The sequence below is a fragment of the Pinus tabuliformis genome, chromosome 2_2 (genome assembly GCF_031772625.1).
Source record: "Pinus tabuliformis cultivar Carrire ecotype Pingquan chromosome 2_2, CPIR1, whole genome shotgun sequence".
Taxonomy (NCBI): Eukaryota; Viridiplantae; Streptophyta; class Pinopsida; order Pinales; family Pinaceae; genus Pinus; species Pinus tabuliformis.
In genome coordinates this window covers 1,071,955,385-1,071,980,281 of record NC_142300.1, presented here as the reverse complement: position 1 = coordinate 1,071,980,281, position 24,897 = coordinate 1,071,955,385, and the positions used below count along the sequence as shown (strand labels likewise).

Sequence of the window (24,897 nt, the reverse complement as noted above, 5' to 3'; positions counted from 1 at the left end):
CAAACACAAACCATATGCATTCGATTGAAATCAACAACCAATCTTAACTATTGAAATTGGAAACCAATCTTAATTACTGTGCATGTTATGTAATACCCTAAGTTGCGAATAAAATGAAAATGACAGTATACCAGTTTAACGCAGGGCCCGTCCACGTTCCAGAGGTATACTGGACTGTATTCAACCGGTTATCAAATCAACGCAACAAGACAAGGGTCGTGACTGTAACTGGATTCTTGATATTAAGTTCAAAACTATGTTTCAAATGATACAACGATTAACCATTCATTGATTACCCAGACTCTATTTACATATGTCTTTTTACAACCCTTACATTTCGAAAACGAATGTACATTCATGATATGGTTGTTGCCGCTTTTACTACGTCGAGATTTTAAAATGTTTCCATCCTAAACTGATTTCAAAAAGGAACAAAAACTAAATCAATTTAGAATGCTCTGTTGTTGCTGCCTTTGTCGCCAGCATGCCATACTTTGACCTGTGTTGACCGCGCATGTAGGAGGGTCGATTCTGCTATAGGATAGGTGTTCGTCCATGCTTGGACATTCTACTTTTCATCCCCGCCTTTCGCTCTAGCCTAGCTGTTGTGCCACATGTCAAACAATGAGCTAATTACAGGATGTTGGAACTTCCTGTAACCATTTTACCAAAAACTTCTAATTCTTTAACATAAAACTCCTAAATCAATTTCAATGCATTTTAATAACTATAGGACTATTAACTAATCAATTTTCAAGGAATCTAAGAGATATATGATGAAAAGAAGTAGGCAAATGATATGTTTTAGGAGGAAAAAGGAGGTCATGGGATGGTACCAACATCTCTCCCCGACTTAAGGAATTAGCATGTCCTCATGCTAGCCCCGAAGTGCTTCCCTTGAACTCTATCCCTGCCTGGATCTCTGATGCCTTTAGCAATGTGTCCACATTCTTTTTCACCTGGGTATCTTTCTGACCCTTGAGCTCCTGCTTTAATCTTTTGTATTTTTCTTTGAGGGTCTTCTTCTGATTGTACCACTTAGTGGCCCAATTACAAATATCTGTTTGCTCAGCCTCCAGTTCACTGATTCTTTCCCTTAACTTTTCATTCTTCTTTTGAGTTTCTTTACTCTGCACTCGGAGCATTTCATTTTCTTTCTTGATAACTTTTTCTAGCATATTAGCCTCCATGAGATCTTCCTTTAATTCTTCAATTTGTTTCTCCAATTTCTTCTGTCTCTTAATGGGAGGTGGTGAACATTTTTCCTGCCTGTTATTGCTTTCTACCTCTATATCAACTCCTGGCCCTGGTGGTGAGTGGTCACCACTCTCAACATCCATTGGTATAGGTGCATTGGATTCAAGCTGGTCTTCTTGTAACTGGGCTTTTGGTGTCCTCCTTGTTCTTCGTGAGTAAGTGGTGAAAATTTTATCTTGTTCTGCACTCTTAGTATCTTCCTTTCTCATTTTCCTGGTCCTTATGCTGCTCACAGGTAGAGGTGCCTTGCTGGCTTTGGATACTGGGATTTCTTCATCAATATCCTTCATGAACCCTGAGTCCTCCTGCAATTCTTCTTTGTCTTCCTCATCTCTAATTTGGTTAGCAGCTAAGAACTCCTTCCACATTTTCCCTCTTATTTGCAATTCATGCTCAATAAGAATTTTAATTAAGCCAAAGTGGTATAGGCTCTTGTCTTCATTGCCCTTCTGCTTTTGAATGGTCTTCGACATCTTAGTTAGGCTTTGTAATAGAAAATATGGTAGATTGATAACACATTGTCTTTTCAAGTGGAGCAGTAATTTAATATGGTATAGATAGACAATACTGTAACGGCCTTCGCAGGTTATGAATTTTTGAAGGATATAGACCATCTCATCCCAGGGATGCATCAACCAACTTCTTGGAACACCTTTCTTCCAGTTAACTGATGAGACTCTGGATCTAGACATAAACTACGTCCACGATTTCTCTTTAAATTGCTTTGTTTTAAAGTACTTCTCCCCTTCTGGGCTAATCCCTATTGACTGGGCTATAGTGTCCTTTGAAACCCTAAATGAGAAGTTACCTATCAGGGCTTTCTCTCCATTGAATGTGAAAGCAAATTGTTTGGTAACCTCTTCATTACTTCCATGAAATTTTTCTAAAAAGGGTAACCACTGTATCTCTCTGAGAATGGAAATGCAATCTTCATGATATTGAGAGCTGTCAAACATGCTCGGTTCGACCCTATTAGTCATCTTGGCAGAGGGTCGTGCCCTAACTCTTCTTTGTTTATGTCTTGCAATTTCAACAAAGAAATTTCAATTTGTTACCTGGTGGTGTCGCTCCAATATGATGCTCGGTTGACTGTCTTATGACTTTGGTGGGAGTCGAAACCGAGTGGTTATATTTCCCTCTTGTGGCGCTCACTGCTTCCGATTCTTGTCAAAACCAAATGGTAATATTTCCTTCGGCGCTCACTGCTTCTGATTCTTACTGTGGAAGTCACGGGAATCAAATGCCAGCGTAAGATAACTGAGAATGATGGTGGGATAACCAGCTGTACTTACTTCATAGCGTATTCATTCTTTTAGAACAGAGGAGTGTTGTACCGGTTGTATAGATGTCATCATAAGAGCGCTGAAGGCGTATATGCAATACTGGGTATGATTTCAGGGAGTCCTCTGAATCATTTGGCTACGTCGGGTGGTGGAGTCATAATTCGGCCGTGTGGAATACAATGAATAGGCCGCTTTACATTTGTTTCTTTCCCTTTTATTTTTTAAAACACAATCCACCACGTGTCCTGTTTCGGTTGGCATTCGGTCAAATGGAAGATGTTGGTATGGCTGTAGGATGCATTTAGCATAACAAGGTTGATGTGTTGGTAATGGGTTTAGAGGTATGAATAGGTTGAAGTATGAAAAATGATAAGAATCGGTGGAATAAGGGATGATGGAAAATGTAGGTGTCCTTGAAATCGATCATAACAGTCACAGTCATTAAATTTACATTAAAAATTAATCTAAGAAATTAAATGTTAAGAATAAGAAACATATTACTCTTTTGTTGGTTGTTGTTGTACTGACATGCTGAGTAGGACTAGTCCCTTTTGACTGTTCTTTTGCTTGTTGTAACAGGTCCCCTGAGAAAGATTGAATGCAACAGGTCCCTTGAGAAAAATTTGAAGATGTTCATGCAGCTCCTTATATGTATACAGGTTCTTTGAGCTTGGGTATTTGATGGAGTCTTAGTGCCCAGCAACCTGTGAATGAAGCTTTGTTGAAGTAACCCTGAAGTAACAATTTCTTAACAGGTCCCTTTGATGTGTCTTAAACAGGTCCCATTACTGCTGGTGTTAATAGCATGGTCTTCTGGACAGAACAGGTCCCCCTGCATAATGTTTATAACCAGGTCCCTCTGAGATAAAACAATGACAAAACAACTTATTTATTGAAATCTGGAATGCTGGAACAAACTGCTGTGGAAATTTACAGTCAGGAGATGAGATAGGAAATCTTTAAGAATTTACAATGGAGAGATAAAAGAATAAAATGCTGATGCCTCTCTCCCCGACTAAAATTTTGACTTGTCCTCAAGTCATGATTCAGTTGATACATGAAACAGTGAGCAAAAGAAAGAGAATTCTTACCCGCCAACGAATTGGTTTTCAAGTAGGAATTCGGGGTTAGAGTGTGCCAGAGGCTAGTTTTCACATCTAACCCATTGTTATTAAATTTTTTTTTTTTTTTATATTTTTTTTAGTTTTTGTTTTGTGTGTGTGTGTGTGTGTGTTTTTTTTTTTGATTTTCTAAATTGAAAGGAAATGAACCAAGGCAGGGATACTGCAGTCAAGGGCTGCAATATCTCAACCTCTCTTTGCTGAGATACTGTATGGAGAAAATCTTGCTTGCTAATGGGCTTGGTGTATAGTTTCAGGCGATGACCATTGACAGTAAAGGAGTGACCTTCTCCATCAATGGTTTTGAGCTTGACTGAACCATTGTCATAAGCCTGAACAATTTGGTATGGGCCCATCCAATGGGTGGTAAACTTGGCTTTATGATCTCTGAATTTATAGTCAAAAAGTAAAGCCCAGTCACCTTCCTTGAACTGCTTCTTCTTGATATGTGCATCATGCCACTGCTTCCTTTGTTTTTGCATGAGGATTGTGGTTTCCTCTGCCTGCTGCCTCATTTCATCCAGCTGGTTCAACTGCTGAATTCTTTCTTGTTGTGCTTGGTCCAAGTCAATTTGCAAATCTGCAGCCAGTTTAAAAGTATGTATTTGAAACTCAATAGGAAGCATTACCTCTTTGCCGTACACCAATTGATATGGTGTAAATCCTGTAGTATCTTTCCACGTAATTCTGTAAGCCCAGAGTGCATCTTTGAGCTTCTCTTCCCAATTCTTCCTATTCATTGCAACAGTTTTAGTAATGATCCCTTCCAAGGTTTTGTTTGTGGATTCCACCTGCCCATTGGCCTGTGGATGGTAAGGGGTACTTTTCCTATGCTTGATTTGGTATTTGTCTGTGATGTCCTTCACTAGCTTTGAGGTGAATTGAGTACCTTGATCAGTCACAATTTCCCTTGGTATTCCATACCTCACAAAAATCTCTTCAAAAAGGAAATTTACTACTGTGTGTTCGGTGGCTCTAACCAGTGCTTTTGCTTCAGCCCACTTTGTGACGTAATCAGTACATACTAAGATGTACTTCTTACCATTGGAGGTTGGGTTAATGGGTCCTATAAAGTCTAGAGCCCATTTGTCAAATGGCTCTAGGTGAACTTGGGGCTAAAGGGGCATCTCATCGGTAGCTGTTGGCCTGCCCATTCTTTGGCAGCTGTCACAACTCTTTACATACTTCTTGGCATCCTTGAAAATGGATGGCCAGTAGTATCCAAGAGTAAGAACTTTGAATGCTGTCTGCTTAGCTGCAAAATTCCCACCACACGGTTCATCATGGCAAGATTTTAAAATATCAATTACCTCATCATTTCTTACACATCTTCTAATGATCATATCATAACCAATGTAAAATAAATCGCCATTAAGCCATGAATATCTAGCACTTTTTTTGAATAGTCTCTTCCTTTCCTTTGCAGTAAAGTGTGGAGGTGTCCTTCCTGTAGACAAATAATTGGCCAAATCAGCATACCAAGGAGTTACTATGGAAATTGCAAATAGATTTTCATCTGGAAAAGAATCTTCAACCGGAACAACCTCACCTAGATTTTGTAGTCTAGAAAGAAAATCTGCCACCTGGTTCTCTTTGCCTGGTCTATCTAACACTGTGATGTTAAATTCCTGTAACAATAATAACCATCTGGTAACTCTGCCACTAGTTATTGGTTTATTCATTAAATGTCTAATGGCAGAATGATCAATATGTACAAAGACTTCATAACCAGTTATGTAATTTCGGAATTTATTCACAGCATATATGATAGCAAGTGTTTCCTTTTCTATGACTGTGTAGTTTAACTCTGCAGGTGTTAGATTTTTGCTAATGAAATAAATGGCATAAGTACAAGAGTCCTCTTTTTGGCCTAATGAGGCACCCACTGTGGTGTCATATGCATCCTTGAAGATATGAAATGGTAGGCTCCAATTAGGCCCTCTCAAGACTGGTGCAGTTGATAACTTCTTTTTGAGTTGTTCGAATGCTTGTTGACAGTTCTCATTCCAGTTGAAAAGTACATCTTTGGTTAGAAGTTTAAACAAAGGTAAAGGTATTTTACTAAAATGTTTAATAAATCTTCTGTAATAGCTTGCATACCCAAGGAAACTTCTTACCTCTCTCTGATTCTGTGGAATTGGCAAATCAGCAATGATCTGGATCTTTGCTGGGTCAACCTTGATGCCTTGAAAAGAAATATAGTGGCCTAACACTATCCCTTCGTTTAACATCATAAAGCACTTTTCATTGCTGAGGGACCGATTAGCTTCAATACATCTTTTCAAAACTCTCTCAAGGTTTTCTAATGCATGTTCAAATGAATTTCCATATACTGAAAAATCATCCATGTAAACTTCAACAGAATCATGAATTAAATCAGCGAAAATAGCTAACACAGCTCTCTGAAATGTAGCTGGAGCGTTGCAAAGTCCAAATGGCAAAACATTGTAAGCATAAGTGCCCCAAGGACAGGTGAATGTGGTTTTGTCCTGGTCTTCGGAGGCTATCCTGATCTGGTTGTAGCCACTGAAACCATCAAGAAAAGAAAATGATGATTTGCCAGCTAGGGTGTCTAACACTTGGTCAATAAATGGTAGTGGGAAATAATCTTTGAGCGTTGCTTTGTTCAGCTGTCTGTAATCAACACAAATGCGCCACTTACCATTTTTCTTGGGCACTATAACCAATGGGGATACCCACTGACTGTCAGAAATAGGATATATAAAATTAACTCTCAAAAGATTTTGCAATTCTTCTCTGACAATATCTTGGAGCATGGGGTTCATTCTTCTCTGTGGTTGCCTCACTGGTTTAATGGTGCTATCTGTATAGATATGGTGAGTGCATGTGTCGGGGTGAATCCCATGCATATCGGTGTAGTCCCAAGCAAAGGCTTTTTGGTATTTTCTCAAGAGTCGAATCAATTTCTCTTGCTGAGATGAGTCTAGGTGATTGCCTATGTTCAAAGTTTTCCCTGGACTAATCTCTATGATCTGACTCTGTGTGTTGGTGATGGATTGAACTGGAAAAATGTTGTAAAATGTGGTTTGCAAAGATTGAATGGTGCATGTTTCCTGAAAGTTTTGGGCCAAAAGTACATCTGCAGCATGATATTGTTCATTTCTCAAATTTTCAGACATATCAGGTTGAGAAAGGAATAATTCTACCAAATCATTATGGTCTTGTTCTTGGAAATCATAGATTTGGTCAATGCTAAAAACAGATTGTACTTCTTCTTTATCATTAAATTTATCATCAAGCCACAAATTGTGTGTTACTGCTGGTGATTATGCCGATGGATAATGGGTGAGTTGTTTTCTTTCGATCCCTCTTGAAATGATCATGTTGCCCGATCGACATCCTATGAATGCATCAGCAGTCGCTAACCATGGTCTACCAAGGATGATAGGGTGTCCTCCTAAATTGGATTTGGGTTGAAGAACTAAGAAATCCACTGGATACTCCCAAGAGTCGAGTGAGACAATTATGTCCTCCAAAATCCCTTCAGGAATCACTTTAGACCTATCAGCTAGTTCTAGAACAATCGGTGTATGTTGCAAATTTATGAGAAGGAGTGTTCTCATGGTTTCAAGAATCATGACATTGATTGCGGCCCCGAGATATATCAAAGTGTTTGGAATCCGTATGTTGTTAATGATGGTGGTCACTCTGGGGATGCCAGGATCAACATACTTCTCCATGGAGATGGTATTGGTCATAAGGCCTGCTAAATGTCCTAAAACATGAATGGTTTGAGGATCAATCCTTTTTCTAGCAGGCTTCTTGAGGCACATGTCTTTGATGGCTTTGGTATATATGGGAATGTCTTTTATAGCTTGCAGCAGTGGAATTTTTATGTAGACATTCTTGAGTTCATCTAAGACATCAAATTGTGGTATAGACAGTGGAGGTTTTATTTGGACCAATCGGTTTGGAAAAGGTGGATGCAGTGGTTGCATCTGTTTATCTTTGGTATCATTGTTTGGTTTTCTTTGATTTGTCATTTCATTTTCATTTTCTGTGTTTTCTTCTTGCTTATCTGTTATTGGAGAATCTTTGTGGAGTACCCTACCAGACCTCAAGTTAATATTTTGCAAAGGCAGTGTGGAATATGAGGTTCCCTCTTCTACATTGTAGGCTGGCCTCTCTGCTCTATTATTTGGATTTGGGACAGTTTGAGCAGGAATTTGAGTGGGTCTGGGAGGTTGTGAGTTAGCTGGAAATTGCAGTTGTGGTGGATTTATTGGTGGAGGAGCAGGCAATGCTTGTTGAGGAGGTTGGGGCTGATAAACAACTTGCTGAGGATACTGCTGATATGGTTGAGAATGTGATGAATACGACTGTTGGTATTGTTGATATGGTTGTGAGTATGGTGGGTATGATTGAGGATATGTATGATAAGATTGAGAGTACTGTTGAGACGGTCTCCATTGGTGTTGTGGTTGGTTTTGGTGCTGCCATGGCATGGGTACATTCCATGAGTTTTGTGCATACATTTGATCATTCATAGGAAATTGCAAATTTTGATTTGGAAACATACCTTGAGGTGCTGGCCTTGGCTGCCATGGTCGCTTTGTGCCCATGTAATACACGTTTTCCATCTTTGTATTGGCTGCCATATTACAGTTCTGCAAAACCTTAACTTTGGGACAGTTAAACATATCATGATGTTCAGTACAGAAAGCACAAACTTGGATGTTTTCTAGAGGGCAGTCTTTTAATGCATGTTTCTTCCGGCATTTTGGGCAGAAGATAGCCATTATCTGATCTTCATCTTCTTGTTTCTTCTTGGCTTTTAAAGTGTCAATTTGGTTCCCTAGAGTGCTTAACAGATCTGTTTTAAACTCTTCTAAAAGATTCCCTATTTCAGCCCTTGTGACACTTGCAGAGGCAGATTTTGTGACTTTGGATGACAGGGTTCTCTTTCCCATTTTAGCTTTACTCCTTGAATACTTTTCGCACAACTCAGCGATTTCTTCAAAGGGTAAGGCAAAAATGTCACCTTTGCCCATCAAATTGAGATCATCCATGTATTCCTCTCGGATACCTTTCAAGAATATTGTGCGGATCAGATCAAGAGGCATAGTTCGGTGTTTAGATTTTTGTAAGTTGTAGACAAACCGTTCTAAATATTCCTCTAAGGTTTCATCCTCTTGCTGGCTCATTCTAAAGATATCATCTTTAGAATCTTTGGATCTGCAATAAGGCTGATATTTCCTAAGAAATATTCTCCTCATGCCATCCCAATCAACTATAGCATGCTCACCAAGCCTCATGAACCATCTTAAGGCTGATGCCTTTAATGTCGCTGGGAATAGTCTAAGCCTATGAGCATCATCTGTATAGCCATATGTTCGACATACAATGTCAAACTCGAACAAGAATGAGTCTGGATCCTCCGAAGACATCCCATAGAAGTTTGGTAGCACGGATGGGGGTATGTTTTTCATTTTGATCTCATCATCTTCCTGTGGTTCATGTATAGGAAACTTAAAAGTTGACTCCTCTTCATCTCCTTGACGTGGTACTGATCCAGATCCTTCCTCAGCCATTCCAATAGGTCTCTCTGTGTCAGTGTCACTTGTTTGAAAAAGGAGATTAAAGAAAGATTGTTCGGTCACTGTGCTACTTTCTCCTTGAGTGGAAGTTCTAGGAAAGTGCTTCTTCTACGATTTATGTGTGAATAAAGTTTTCCTTTCAATAAGAGTAAGTCTCTGTCCTGACTTTTGTTTTTCTTCTAATGCTTGGATAACTTCCTCAGCTGGTGTTGTATTCCCTAGAGAGTCTGCTCCTGATGATGATGGGTTAGTTTTTAGATGGTGGGGGGTTTTTACAAATCTACCATGACTGTCTCTAAATCTAGGCATAAATGAACATGATTTCTAACTGTGTTTTTGCTTGTTTTTGTTTATTGATTTTTTTTTTTTTTTAATCCTTTAAATACGCCTCCCCGGCAACGGCGCCAAAATGTAGTGTTTTATCTAGGGTACTAGACTAGACCATATTTATTATCGACCAGGATGCGTAAGCTTAGAGGCATGCGTCTAAAGTTTATAGACATAAAGGATTATTAGCTAAGTGGTTATGATGTAGGTCACAGAACTTCTTTACGGAAGATTGGGGTATGTTCCCTATCATCCAAACACTTAGGTAACTCTGCTAATATACCTGATTACAACACTGTCATTAAATTCATTTACCGAATTAAGCACTGTGTATCACTTGAAACCAAGATTTCAACCTCCTTACAGAGACATTATACATAAAACCCTTGTTTAGCAAATACCCAGCATTCACTAATATTCATACAAGATAAAAATACACAAAGATCATAAACAGATTTTGAAATGAAAACAAAGTTCATGACATTGCTTTAAAAGACAACACAGGGATCGAATCCCTTACAGGACACGATTCATGATCTCAGTGATGGGCTGTTCAAGCATATCACAAACACAAACCATATGCATTCGATTGAAATCAACAACCAATCTTAACTATTGAAATCAGAAACCAATATTAATTACTGTGCATGTTATGTAATACCCTAAGTTGCGAATAAAACGAAAATGACAATATACCAGTTTAACGTAGGGCCCGTCCGCGTTCCAAAGGTATACTGGACTGTATTCAACCGGTTATCAAATCAACGCAACAAGACAAGGGTCGTGACTGTAACTGGATTCTTGATATTAAGTTCAAAACTCTGTTTCAAATGATACAACGATTAACCATTCATTGATTACCCGGACTCTATTTACATATGTCTTTTTACAACCCTTACATTTCGAAAACGAATGTACATTCATGATATGGCTGTTGCCACTTTTACTACGTCGAGATTTTAAAATGTTTCCATCCTAAACTGATTTCAAAAAGGAACAAAAACTAAATCAATTTAGAATGCTCTGTTGTTGCTGCCTTTGTCGTCAGTATGCCATACTTTGACCTGTGTTGACCACGCATGTAGGAGGGCCGATTCTGCTGTAGGATAGGTATTCATCCATGCTTGGACATTCTACTTTTCATCCCTGCCTTTCGCTCTAGCCTAGCTGTTGTGCCACATGTCAAACAATGAGCTAATTACAAGATGTTGGAACTTCTTGTAACCATTTTACCAAAAACTTCTAATTCTTTAACATAAAACTCCTAAATCAATTTCAATGCATTTTAATAACTATAGGACTATTAACTAATCAATTTTCAAGGAATCTAAGAGATATATGATGAAAAGAAGTAGGCAAATGATATGTTTTAGGAGGAAAAAGGAGGTCATGGGATGGTACCAACAACCTCTGTGAATAGTTATTGTAAAATGTTGTCCGAATGCAGCTTTAAAGGAGTTATCACATAGCTGACCGATCATTTTGTCACCCTGGTGTACAAGATGATATTTGAATAGGATCCATCTTGCATGTCGAAGGAAGAAATGGAGGCACTAATCGATATCGCAGATTGGTATGCCTCACCGCCTGACACCTTGATACAGATGTACAATGCGGAGAAAGCTCCAGTTCTGTTAGCTACCTATACCAATAGGTTTCATATTTCATGATTGGAAATGAAAAGGTCCAAATATGCTCTGCTTTGATGATGCAAAGATCACATATTTCCATAAGAATACAATCTGTGCTTATAGCTTGATGGGGACTACATTTTGATGGATGGTCCAACAGTCTAAGCTGGATCATGTCATGTTTTAAATTTTCAGTTGTAGAATAGAGAAAGGAGTCTGTCCAAACTGTTTAATCTTGGCAGACAGGTAGTTTAGGTAGAGAAGAAAAGGCTCCCAACAGCTTAATCTGGGACCTTGGAAGAAATAAGGGTAGAAGTAGATAGAAAAACAAAAGAAAAAGCCAAAGAAAAGAAAAGGCAAGTAAGGGTCTGCAAGCCTAAATGCACCCTTCAAGAAGAAACAAAAAATGCTAGGCAAAGTAGCTGGGTAAGTAGATGGGGTTGCAGAAGTGGTATTCATTTCAGATTTAACCATGATGGTCAAGATGAGAAAAGAAAAACAAAGAAGCATGTCTAACTTCCCAATTATCCCTTTTTCCCACTCATTACTAACATCCCCTCATCAATTGAATTGCTTAGAAAACTTGAGGTTTGATGCTGGTTTTATTCATTGAAAAGCCACATTTCTTGTCTAAATTTCTTTTCATTTTGATCTACTCCCTAAAAACTAAGTAAGTTTCAAATAAACTTAGTGATTTCCCCCTTCATTCACATTTTCCCCCATATTAACTCTAACTCTACTATGTAATTCCCCTATGTTACCCTTCCCTTACTATTATTAACACCATGGTGTATAAACCCCAAATTTTGTATATATATCCCTCCCCTTGGCATTATAGCCAATAAGTCCTCTGTCAGGGATCAAATTGGCATCTGGTCACTTTGATGAACCTAAAACCTCACCCTTCTCCCTTCTTTCAAGTCATTCTACCCATTAAACCTCCGTTTGTAAAGAAAAACCTTATAAAAACCCCCTCTTACCCATAAACCCCTTGAAATTGTGAAAAAAACCCAAAAAACCCACATTATGCCACTTATCCAAAGTTTCGGCGCATATGTTTGATTTTCCAAAATACATTGAAAAAACTTTACAAAAACCCATATCCTAAGGTTTTCCATCGGGCGCATATTCCAAAACAAACAATAAATTAATCCCGCCCCCCATCCGTATTGTTCGTTCACATCACCCTTCCGTCAACCGTCGGATCGGACCCATGAGATCCGACGGCCCTCGTTGATATCGGAGCGGCCCCGACGTCCGACAGATACCTTCCGATATCTGTCAGAAGGTGACGTCAGGGGCCCGCCACGCGCCTTCTCCACAATACATCGGAGGTACGCTTGACAAATTTCACCTCCGTAGCTATAGCAGTGCGATATAAAACCACCAACCGTTTCCGGTTTCTGTCAATCCGCTCATCCAACGTCATCCCCACGTCATTGCCACCCCGCCATCGCGTCAACCTTTTTGTCCGCCCCCGTGCCAATGTGTCTGCCACCGCATCATCCCCGTGGACCAATAGCAGCTCGCCACCTCACCCGATGACGTCATGCTGACGTCATCCGTCTCCGACCCCACCCGATGACGTCATGCTGACGTCATCCCAAAACGCGCCAATATTGCCAAAAATCCATTTTTAGCCCAAAATCTCATGTTTTTTCCACTTTTGGCAAAAAACACTATTGTTTCTTCTACATGCTGCTCACGTCCAAACCAGCACCAGCTTGCTAAAAGACGATTCCGAGACCGCCAGAGCCTCCATTGCACCTGCATTCGCAACTCTTGCCGACGAATTCACCAGGTGTTTTCACTGCCAAGCACACAAGTGGGAGCAGTTACATCCTCCTCAACTGCAAACCAGCAACCACCCAAAGACACTGAAGATATATCTGGCAAGGGCAAGGAAAAAGAAATGGATACTGAACGGCCACAGCATGAGAAGGAGCAGCAACAGCAGCAACAGGTACAGCAACAACAACAGGAAATGCAGCAAGAAGAAGGGCAGCACAATAAAGAGCAGCCCACACAGCAAGAAGGGACAGTTGAAGCCCCCATTTCCACAGAACAACAGGCACAAAATACAGTGCCTCCAAGGCAAGAAACATCAGTTGATGCCTCAATCCTCCAAACTCCACAAAAGGAGGATACTAGCAGAAAAAGGGACAGAGAGACTCCCTTGACCACATCAGAAAGTCATGGTGAGAAAAGACAAAGAATGAACCCTTTCTCTGATGAGGAAATGCCAACAGGGCAGTCTCTGGGCATGGGACCACCTAGCAGGGAAGTATCTGCAAGTTCCTTCCAAGGGGAACAGAACAGAACTGTGGGAGGAGAAGTCAGCTCCTCTAGCCAGCAGAGGAAGGGTGAACTGAGCATCAAGCAGCAGTTCATAGACATAAAGAAGAGGAGCGAGCCCATAAAAATACAGCTGTATAATCACTTGCTGAAGATGGCTCCCACCAACTAGCAAAGACTGATGTCTGCTTTTGATGTCAGTGAAGGAAAGATAATCATGAGTCATTTTTTACCAGCTGTAGCACAGCCCCAAACTCATGCAGATTATATAAGGACCAATCTTGAGGTCCTTGCCAAAGACATCCACCCAATGGATAAAATTGAGTTGCACAAACAAACAGGTGAGATGGTCTATGCCTCCTTGGCAGACAAAACCTTGGACAACTACAGGCTGGAAAATAGCCTTAATAATACAGCTGCCCAACTTGAGTTGGAAAGGGCATCATCACAGGCTAAGGACAACAGAATTAGGTCCTTAGAAGATATAATTATTGAAATTGGGCATGATCCCAAAGATATCAAGGGCATCCAGGAGATATTGAAATTAAGGGATGCAGACATGGCTGCCTTGAAGAAAAAGATAAAAATGCCAACCACAATCCACCCTCAAACAGATGAGGTTGCCCAGCAGAGGCATGATAAAGAAGCCACAGATTTGCTGGTGTCTCTCTACAAACAGCTCATCTAGGCACAAGAAAAGCTGGGAGAATCAGAGGTTGCACAGGCAGCATTACAGGCAGCTTTGAAACAAAGAGAAGAAGGACAGACCTCCCAGCCTCCTCCTGAAGTAATAAATCCTGAGGAAACTTCTCCACCTACTGTTCCTCCTCCTCAACAGCCAGAACAAGTAGCAACATCCACCTCAGCAGCACCACCAGCAACAGAGCAGGCCCCAAGCCTGGACATGCAAAAGCTGAGGAATGAGATCCAGGCCCTAGAAGCCCAAATGACAGAGCTGAATGAGACCAGAGATAAATTGGCCAAAGTGAATGACAGATATGATAAATCCAAGCAGTCTGTGGCAGAAAAGGGCAGGGAGATAAAAGCCCTCAAAGATAAAATCAAAGAGCTAGAAAATGAGCTCAAATTAGATAAAGTGATGGCTGAGCTAAAAATAGTGCTGTGGGCTAACATTGGTCAATCTATCAATGAGTAATGGCAATTTATTGAAACCATCCATGAGTAGTTGGACCTCATTCCAAAAGCACACACTGAAATTCAGAGAGCAAGAGCTGCTCTAAGCAACATGCCTGAGATAGCCACCAGGATGATCAATGTGCTTAACAATAGGACAAGCACTCAGTTGGCTGCCATGGGAATTCCAAACAGAACTGAGCACATTCAGTTGATCAAAAGGGTTCTCACACCGAGAAACTTAGTGCAGACATTGGAAAGAAGAACCCAGGATATGCAGACTGAGGTGAACAGGTTTTTGGAAAAGTTTCAGGTGTTGGAACACAGAGGGCTCCCTAGCTTACTAAACAGCGCAGGGAAATTGTTTACACATGACCAATATGCCAAAAGAGTTAACACATTTTCCACTAGTCAGATCAATGAGAAGCCCAGCACCTCAGAGGAAACGGGGCCAGCCACAGGACAGACTCTCTATAACAGAGTAGAGAATTTATTTTTTATAATGAATGAAATCAAACACCTGTTTGAGGCCCCTCCCAATTTTTATAAGTATACAGAGGCAGAGGAGACTATAGATGCAATCCTCAGGCATCAATTACCTACACATGACTGGTGGACCAAAGCGATAAAAACAATTTTGTAAATGGTGAGCCATTCACCAAATTTTGTTTATAAAAATATGAATTGTTATGCAAAGCACAGTTTAATAAAATCAGCATACAAAGGAAAGATGAAAAGGCTGAGCCAACTCAGCAGGGCTATTCGGTCACCACAGCAGCAAGCACAGTCACAGGTGGCAGGGCCGAGAAAATACAGCACAGCAAACGTAAAGGCACATTTTCCAGCATTAAAGCAAAGCGTTCCAACCGACCCAGTGACCTCCAAAGGTCAAAATATCCTCTGACAGACTTAAAGAGCAGTTATGTTGCATTCAAAGCTGCAATAACTTCTTTTCTACTTTTCTGTACGAAGTAATGAAGATATTTCTCTCTCAGATGACTCAATGCCTGAGATATTTTGTATAAACATTTCTATAAAGTCCCCTTCGCATGTTTTTGCAAAGGGTTGTTGTTGATTTCTCCTGAAGAAGTTCTTAGACTGTAATCCTTTCAGAGTTTAATAAAGAAAGTGATGGAATTTCTCGGATTTCTGGAGTGTTGAATGCGTTCTGGTGTCTGTTGAAAACTGCAGGATTCCTGTGTACTTCACAATACAATAAGTTTCTGTAACTCTCTTTGTTATGTGCTTTAATCTTTTACAACCCATATATGTTTCTAATTTCTAAGTGTTTAGCAACAAGGAAAAATAATAACCTTCAGGACTTATTCAAGGAATACCCTGACTTCAATCTGTGTTGTTAATGAATGTTTTTCTTCAGCTGTATTCTTGATAAGTGTAATTCTTAATTGCTGCACTTTCAGGATATATCTTTCACAGTGAGCTTTGTTTCAGGAATTCAAGTTTGCTCCTGTGCAACATGTTTCACTTTCATATCACCAGCTCAATAGAGAATTCTTAATTGCTTTCTGTTGGCTGACCATGCTTCACCCCTTAAGTTTAAATTTGTTTGTTTAAGATACACAATAGGCCCTGCAGTCCGAACATCACCAAACCTGCAATTCAAATCATTTCACAACTCCAGACTCCATTGCCCAATGATATACTATTCTCTGAACACTACACCTTAAGCCCTGAAAGAAATCCTTCAACCAAAACATAAACCAAAACCTGAGCATAATAACTAGCCTAAAACACCATCAAAACAGAGACAAATTATAAAGAGAGAGCCCTCTCTGATTACAGTTTGGCTAGGAACTGTGATCCAAAGATTGGTTAGTGGTTACCCCGGCCGTATTCCCTTGGGAGTCAAAGGGAACAACCTGGGTGTTAACATAATTGGCGACTCCGCTGGGGACCTCTTAGGATTTTCCAATTTCTATACATCTCTCAAAGCTACAGATCAAGCCTGAAATCAGTCAGGAGGCCTTCAAAGTTGTTTCTGTGTCACATTGACAGCTTTAGGGAAGAGCGTTTTCAGTGAGTCTTCATCTCAGCTTTGAAATATATATAGCCATTCCAAAATCTCTATCCAGTCCTTGAAGATATAAAAATTTCCTATAAAATCCTAAAAACAGTTAGAAGCTGGCTCCCAAGAAAAATCCACGGCACACTAGGGCAAATCCTGACCCTAATCCACCCATCATTGTTGACAATCCAAATACCATCCCTAGAAACATTAGGAGGCAGCAAAGGTAGGAGCAACCTGCTGATCTAACCTCAGATTCAGATCATCCCAGCCTTATCTCTACTCCATGCAAGGTCCTTTTCCGGTCTACCCCTAATTCCCCTAGTTCACCATCCACATCTCAAAGTCCTCCTCTCACATCTTCATCCACTGCACATATCCCCTTGACCAACACTCTAGGTTCACCCCTACTTATCACCCCTGTGGTACCCACTGTTCCTATTATCCCAGCTGCCCCTGTTAATCCTCTAAACCCTGTAAATATGGCTAACAGATATGCACCCTTGCAGATACCAGCTAATGCTGCAGCTCTACCCCAAGATTACCAAACCAAAATCTCATATTTTGACTCCAATGGCCCTCTGACAGCTGTCCAGCATGCCAAAAGGATGCAAGACCATTTTGAGACCTATGAAATAGATGATGACAGTGTCAGAATGAGGATGTTTGTTCAAAGCCTAACTGGGGATGTAAGAACTTGGTTTAGATCCCTGAATGCAAATTCCATCACAACTCCTGATGAACTGTATCAAGCCTTTACCAGCAGATGGGAGAAGAAGAAAGATCCTCTGCACATACTTGGGGAATATGACACTATCAAAAGAGGTCCCCAAGAGACTGTTTTGGAGTATTGTGCAAGATTTAACAATGTATATAACGTGATCCCACAAAATTTAAGACCCCCTCCTGATTTAGCTTTGTACAAATTCCCTGATGGTTTTGACTCGGACATGGCCTATCAGTTGAAGGAAAGAGATCCTCAATCCCTTGCAGAGGCCCAAAGGGTTGCTGTCACAGTGGAAGCCAACCTAATTGCCAAAAGAAACAGGGCAAGGTTGGAAAAGAGGACTGTTTTCAAAGAGGAACCCTCTGCCTTTGATCAAAATCTAGATGCAATACTTAATGGAATGAAAAGATTAGGTGACAGAGTGGAATCGGTTGAAAGAAAATCATCATGGGAAGCACCACAAAACAACCCTCCTAGGAATCCAAATTTCAGGAGAACTCAAAACCCAGGCATTGGGAAAGCCAGTGCTGATCAAGACATAAGACCCCCTTTCCAAGAAAATTATGCAGAAACTTCCACATCAACAGAGCCCAATGAAGATCCTGAGATTAATTTAATGGGTCTAGATGGTGAAAGTCAAGTTTTCTTAACACAAGAAGATCATGAGGATGATGAAATCAAACTGTTCCAAACTAAATCAGGTGAATCCTTTGACTTCAAACAAGGCTATGATACTGCTGTCTATGAAGTCCATAAACAGTACAAGCTAAGGAGCAGAACTGTGAATGTAAACCAGCCTGAAAAGATAAAGGATAATCAGCAGCCTGAAAGAGTCACAGTCACAGAACCTAATGACAAAACAAATTCACCTGCAGAAGAAGTGATTATTGAAGAGATCACTGAACCACTGTCCTTAAAACAACAACCTGTGGCCACTTCATCCTCTCACCCCAATTCAACTATTACTCCTCAAGAGATGAGTAAAAAGGATAAGTCCCAAAGTCAAGATAAAAATCAAGAAATAGATTTAATGAACAAGGAAAGGACTGTTATCCATAACCCCAAGACCCAATCTGAAAAACCCTTTGACCTAGAAACTGAAATTGGCAAACTAAAAGTAGCAATCCCTCTCTCAGAACTAGCCAAGCATGACATCTACAAACTACAGATCAAAAAGTCCCTTCAACTCACTGGCAACAAAGATGATGTCAATGTGCTGGATGACACCCCAGAATTACTGTTTGGCCCAGAAGTGGATGGAAAAACGGTAGTCACAGGGGTATTACCTTTCTATGTCAGTTTACATATTCATGATAAAATATTACATAATGCAATGTTTGACTCAGGTGCCTCTCACAATCTCATGCCAAAAGCAGTCATGGAGAGATTGAATCTAGATATAACAAGACCATACAAAGACCTGTTTTCCTTTGACTCCAGCCAAGTCAAGTGTCTGGGTCTCATAAAATATTTATGTGTGTCTCTGGTTCAATACCCAAACAAAACAATCCTAATGGATGTGGTAGTTGCTGATATCCCACCTAAGTATGGGATGCTGTTATCAAGATCATGGGGAGCTAAACTCCAAGGTTCCCTACAATTAGACATGTCATATGCCACCATCTCTGTTTTTGGGCAACCAAAAAGACTGTACAGAGAAACACTCATGAAATATATGGTCAGCAGTGAAGAAAAGCCTCAAAACTTTCCCATATATGCTGTCCATTCTGACATAGACTCATACATTCTCTTCAATGATAACACAACTCCCTCAAAAGGTGAGGTTGAAACCAAGATACTCATACAGGAGAAAGACTCAAAGGAAAGAACTACCACTCATGAAACAACAGTCAATCAAACACTAGAGACTGCTGCTGTTCTAAATATCAAGCATACCCAATCAAATGATGAAACTGTCCTAGAAGAGAAGCTAGAGGAAAAACCACAACTTCTACTCACATTGCCAGCCCATGAACAGATCATTAAATCTCCTTCCCAACAGGACATTCTATGGTTCCTTGAATTTGATGGCTCAGTCAACAAGTTAGGGGCAGGAGCTGGAGTTTGGGTACACAACAAAGAAAATAGTCATGCGGAAGGCAGAGCCTATAGATTAAACTTCAGATGTACTAATAACATGGCAGAGTATGAAGCTCTTTTACTAGGCCTCAAGTTAGTAAAGTTCTTACAAGCTGCCAGGGTTTCAATCATGGGTGATTCAGATCTAGTTGTTCAACAAGTGAAGGGAAACTTTGTCACCAATGACAAAAGACTAAGGACTTATAGGTCTGCTGTCGCTGAGGTACTAAACTTTTTCTCTGAATTCCAAATCACTAAAATTCCTAGAACCCACAATCTGCACGCTCATAGTTTGGCCACCTTTGCAAGTACCTGCAAACTGCCTTTTGAGCCCCATCATTGTTTTACAGCTGAGGTAAAACACAGACCCTCCATTCGAAACAATGTTAATGATTGGCAAGTATTTGAGGATGACAAGCAAATAAACCATTTTTTGACTCTGCAACAAGAATTTGCAGGATTAAATATTGACACTGATACAGCAAGTCAATCACAAATACTTGATACAACAAGTCAATCACAAATACTTGAAAGAGCAAGTCCATCACAAATACAGTTTCAGAAAACTACTCACCCAATATCACCCAGAACAGCAAAACAAATGCTAAATCCAACTATTTTCAATAAGGACAACATTCAGCAAATTCAATCAACCAATTGTGAGGAAGTGGCCAATGCTGAAACTGAAATCATAGAGCTGAAAGACAATTTTCTACCAACAGGCCTAACTCCACTAGAAGACATCTTTGACTCAAATGATATCCCCAGAAAACCAAAAATGCAGCCCTTAAATGCAGCCATTGAAGAATGCAACATAGGTACAATTGATAAACCCAAAATAATTAAATTGTCTGCTTCTTTACCTCCTGACCAAAAGCCCAAATACATTGACCTCTTTAAAGAGTTCCAGGATGTCTTTCCATGGAGTTATGAGGACCTAAAATCTTATGACACCTCTGTTATCCAGCATACAATCCCTCTCAAACCTGATCAAAATCCCTTTAAACAAAAATTGAGGAGAATCAATCCTATGCTTCTCCCAGCAATGGAACAAGAAGTACAGAAAATGTTCAATGCTGGCATCATAGCACCAATCAGATTCTCTGAATGGATCTCCAACTTAGTCCCTACAAGGAAGAAGACTGGTGAAATAAGGCTGTGTGTGGATTTGAGAAATCTGAACCAAGTATCCCTCAAAGACAACTATCCATTACCCAAGATGGATCACATTCTCCAAAGAGTGGTAGGGGCCTCAAGGATCTCATTACTGGATGGATTTTCAGGCTTCAATCAAATCCTGGTGCACCCTGATGATCAAGACAAAACAACATTCACTACCCCATGGGGAACTTTCAAATATGTAAAGATGCCTTTTGGATTGAAAAATGCAGGGGCAACTTTTCAAAGAGAAATTGATATTGCTTTTTCCAAAGAGATTCATGACTTCCTTGTCATTTGCCTAGATGACCTTACACCTTTCTCAAAATCAGACCAAGAACATATAAAACATTTGAGACAGATCTTCCTAAAATGCAGAAAATATGGAATCTCCTTGAATCCCAAGAAGTCTCTATTTGGTTTGGAGGAAGGTAAGCTATTGGGCCACATCATTTCTAAAGATGGCATTAGAATTGACCCAGATAGAATACAGGCTATCCTACAAATGCCCCACCCAAGAAATGTCAAAGAGTTGCAAGGATTCTTGGGAAAAATCAATTTCTTGAGAAGGTTTATCCCAAACTTAGCAGAACTAATCAGATTATTAAATAATATGCTAAAGAAAGATTCAAAAGTCAAATGGACTGTTGAATCCAATCAAGCCTTTGAAGGTATAAAACTGGCCCTTACCCAAACCCCAGTCTTGACCAATCCTCAGTTTGACAGAGAATTTATCATTTTCTCTTTTGCCTCACAGCATACTATTGCTGCTGTTTTATTGCAAAAAGATGACCAAGGAAATGAGAAGCCATTTGCTTTCTTTAGCAAAGCCCTTAGAGATGCACCTTTAAAGTATCAAATCATGGAAAAGCAAGCTTATGCTTTGGTCAAAGCCATTAAAGACTTTAGGATTTATATCCTTTATTCCCATGTTATAGCATATGTGCCAAGTCCTATTGTCAAAGACATTCTCACCCAAGAAAATTTAGAGGGCAGAAGAGGAAAGTGGATTGCCAACATCTTGGAATTTGATATTGAGATAAAACCTACAAAACTAATAAAAGGGCAAGGCTTGGCCAAACTAATGACAGAAGCAAATTTCCAAGCCTTAGACATTAACCAGCTGGACAGTGAACCGGAGCTGGCGACTCCAAAGATCAATGTAGCCTTTGAACAATCCCCTTGGTACTCTGATATAAGTTATGTATTGCAAAACCTGTGTGCTCCCCTAGGATTGTCCAGAACTAAATGTAGGTTCCTAAAAATGAAAGCTTCTAAATTTTGTGTTATGGATGGAAATTTATTGTGGAGAAACCATGAAGGAATATTGCTAAACTGCCTAATTGAGAATGAAACTGACAATATCATAAAGGAATTTCATGCAGGTGACTGTGGTGGACACGTGTACTGGAAGTCCACTGTGGATAAAATACTAAGGGCTGGGTACTACTGGCCTACCATGTTCTCTGATGTCAAGAAATTCACCACCTCATGTCATAAATGTCAAGTGTTTGAGGGAAAGAGACAATTGCTGCCACTTCCCTTAAGGCCTATTGCAACAGAGAGACCTTTTCAACAATGGGGCTTGGATTTCATTGGGGAAGTTCATCCCTCATCTTCAGGCCAACATAGATGGATCTTAACAGCCACAGACTACTTCACCAAGTGGATTTAAGCTGTTCCATGCAGACAAGCAAATGATTCCACTATCATTCAGTTCTTGGAGAACAACATATTGGGTAGATTTGGTTGTCCTGACAAAATAATAACAGACAATGCTACTGCTTTTAGATCCAAGAAAATGGTGAACTTCTACCATAAATTTCACATCACCTCGGGCCATTCTACTGCATACTATCCCCAAGGAAATGGCCTTGCTGAGTCATCAAATAAAAGTCTGGTAAACATCATAAAGAAAGTACTAGAAGAGAACAAAAAGAATTGGCATAAGAAGCTTGTGAATGCCCTATGGGAAGATAGACTGACAACCAAAAGATCAATTGGGACCAGCCCATATGAGTTGGTTTATGGATTAGAGGCCAAATTTCCTTCATCACTAGGAGTGCCTGTTATGAAACTTCTTCAAGAAAGCCAAGCTGAACCAAATGATATGCAAAGAAGAATCAATCAGATCATATGTTTACAGCAAACTAGAGACCAAGTTTTCAGCAGAGTTCAAGTTCTACAAGAAAAATTAAAGAAGGCCTTTGATAGAAGAACTAAGGCAGAAGATTTCAACATTGGTGACAAAGTCCTCAAGTGGGATTCAAGAAGAGAGGATAAGGGAAAACATGGAAAATTTGATTCCCTTTGGAGAGGACCATTTGCTGTCCAAGAAGTACAAGGAAACAACACTTATTTCCTTAAGAGTCTCAATGAAACTGATCTGGATGAAGGTCCTGTGAATGGCAGGATGCTGAAGCACTATTTTGAATATCACCCATAAGTGCAGCCTCAGTTTTCCCTTGTACATATCCAGATGTATATATTATTTTTGTCAACATGTAAAAATGCAATTTCTCAAAGTTTTCTTAAACTGCCAGCAAAAGGTGAGTAGAATCAGAGGTCTACCAAGAAGAGAAGCACACAATTTTGGCATTTCAAAGCAACAAACTTCAAGATTGGCAAGAGCAGTCAAGGAGCAAGGCAATCTGACCTGCTGTTCTTGGTCTTTCAAATGAAACACCATCCCCATGTGGAGCCACTGTTAGCTACCTATACCAATAGGTTTCATATTTCATGATTGGAAATGAAAAGGTCCAAATATGCTCTGCTTTGATGATGCAAAGATCACATATTTCCATAAGAATACAATCTGTGCTTATAGCTTGATGGGGACTACATTTTGATGGATGGTCCAACAGTCTAAGCTGGATCATGTCATGTTTTAAATTTTCAGTTGTAGAATAGAGAAAGGAGTCTGTCCAAACTGTTTAATCTTGGCAGACAGGTAGTTCAGGTAGAGAAGAAAAGGCTCCCAACAGCTTAATCTGGGACCTTGGAAGAAATAAGGGTAGAAGTAGATAGAAAAACAAAAGAAAAAGCCAAAGAAAAGAAAAGGCAAGTAAGGGTCTGCAAGCCTAAATGCACCCTTCAAGAAGAAACAAAAAATGCTAGGCAAAGTAGCTGGGTAAGTAGATGGGGTTGCAGAAGTGGTATTCATTTCAGATTTAACCTTGATGGTCAAGATGAGAAAAGAAAAACAAAGAAGCATGTCTAACTTCCCAATTATCCCTTTTTCCCACTCATTACTAACATCCCCTCATCAATTGAATTACTTAGAAAACTTGAGGTTTGATGCTGGTTTTATTCATTGAAAAGCCACATTTCTTGTCTAAATTTCTTTTCATTTTGATCTACTCCCTAAAAACTAAGTAAGTTTCAAATAAACTTAGTGATTTCCCCCTTCATTCACATTTCCCCCCATATTAACTCTAACTCTACTATGTAATTCCCCTATGTTACCCTTCCCCTACTATTATTAACACCATGGTGTATAAACCCCAAATTTTGTATATATATCCCTCCCCTTGGCATTATAGCCAATAAGTCCTCTGTCAGGGATCAAATTGGCATCTGGTCACTTTGATGAACCTAAAACCTCACCCCTCTCCCTTCTTTCAAGTCATTCTACCCATTAAACCTCCGTTTGTAAAGAAAAACCTTATAAAAACCCCCTCTTACCCATAAACCCCTTGAAATTGTGAAAAAACCCAAAAAACCCACATTATGCCGCTTATCCAAAGTTTCGGCGCATATGTTTGATTTTCCAAAATACATTGAAAAAACTTTACAAAAACCCATATCCTAAGGTTTTCCGCCGGGCGCATATTCCAAAACAAACAATAAATTAATCCCGCCCCCCATCCGTATTTTTCGGTCACATCACCCTTCTGTCAACCGTCGGATCAGACCCATGAGATCCGACGGCCCTCGTTGATATCGGAGCGGCCCCGACGTCTGACAAATACCTTCCGATATCTGTCAGAAGGTGACGTCAGGGGCCCGCCACGCGCCTTCTCCACAATACATCGGAGGTACGCCTGACAGATTTCACCTCCGTAGCTATAGCGGTGCGATATAAAACCACCAACCGTTTCCGGTTTCTCTCAATCCGCTCATCCAACGTCATCCCCACATCATTGCCACCTTGCCATCGCGTCAACCTTTTTGTCCGCCCCCGTGCCAATGTGTCTGCCACCGCATCATCCCCGTGGACCAATAGCTGCTCGCCACCTCACCCGATGACGTCATGCTGACGTCATCCGTCTCCGACCCCACCCGATGACGTCATCCCAAAA

The 24,897-nt window shown here is 40.1% G+C and overlaps 1 protein-coding gene across 1 annotated transcript in view; it reads left to right on the top strand.

The window, feature by feature from the left end:
* The first annotated feature begins 13,089 nt into the window (after positions 1-13,089).
* The window catches only part of LOC149197103 (putative UPF0481 protein At3g02645), a 41,841-nt gene continuing 30,033 nt past the window's right edge, over positions 13,090-24,897 (top strand). Inside the window, exon 1 of the mRNA XM_089408562.1 lies at positions 13,090-13,140. Within this exon, the coding sequence (XP_089264688.1) occupies positions 13,090-13,140 (51 nt within the window). The remainder of the gene's footprint in view (positions 13,141-24,897) is intronic.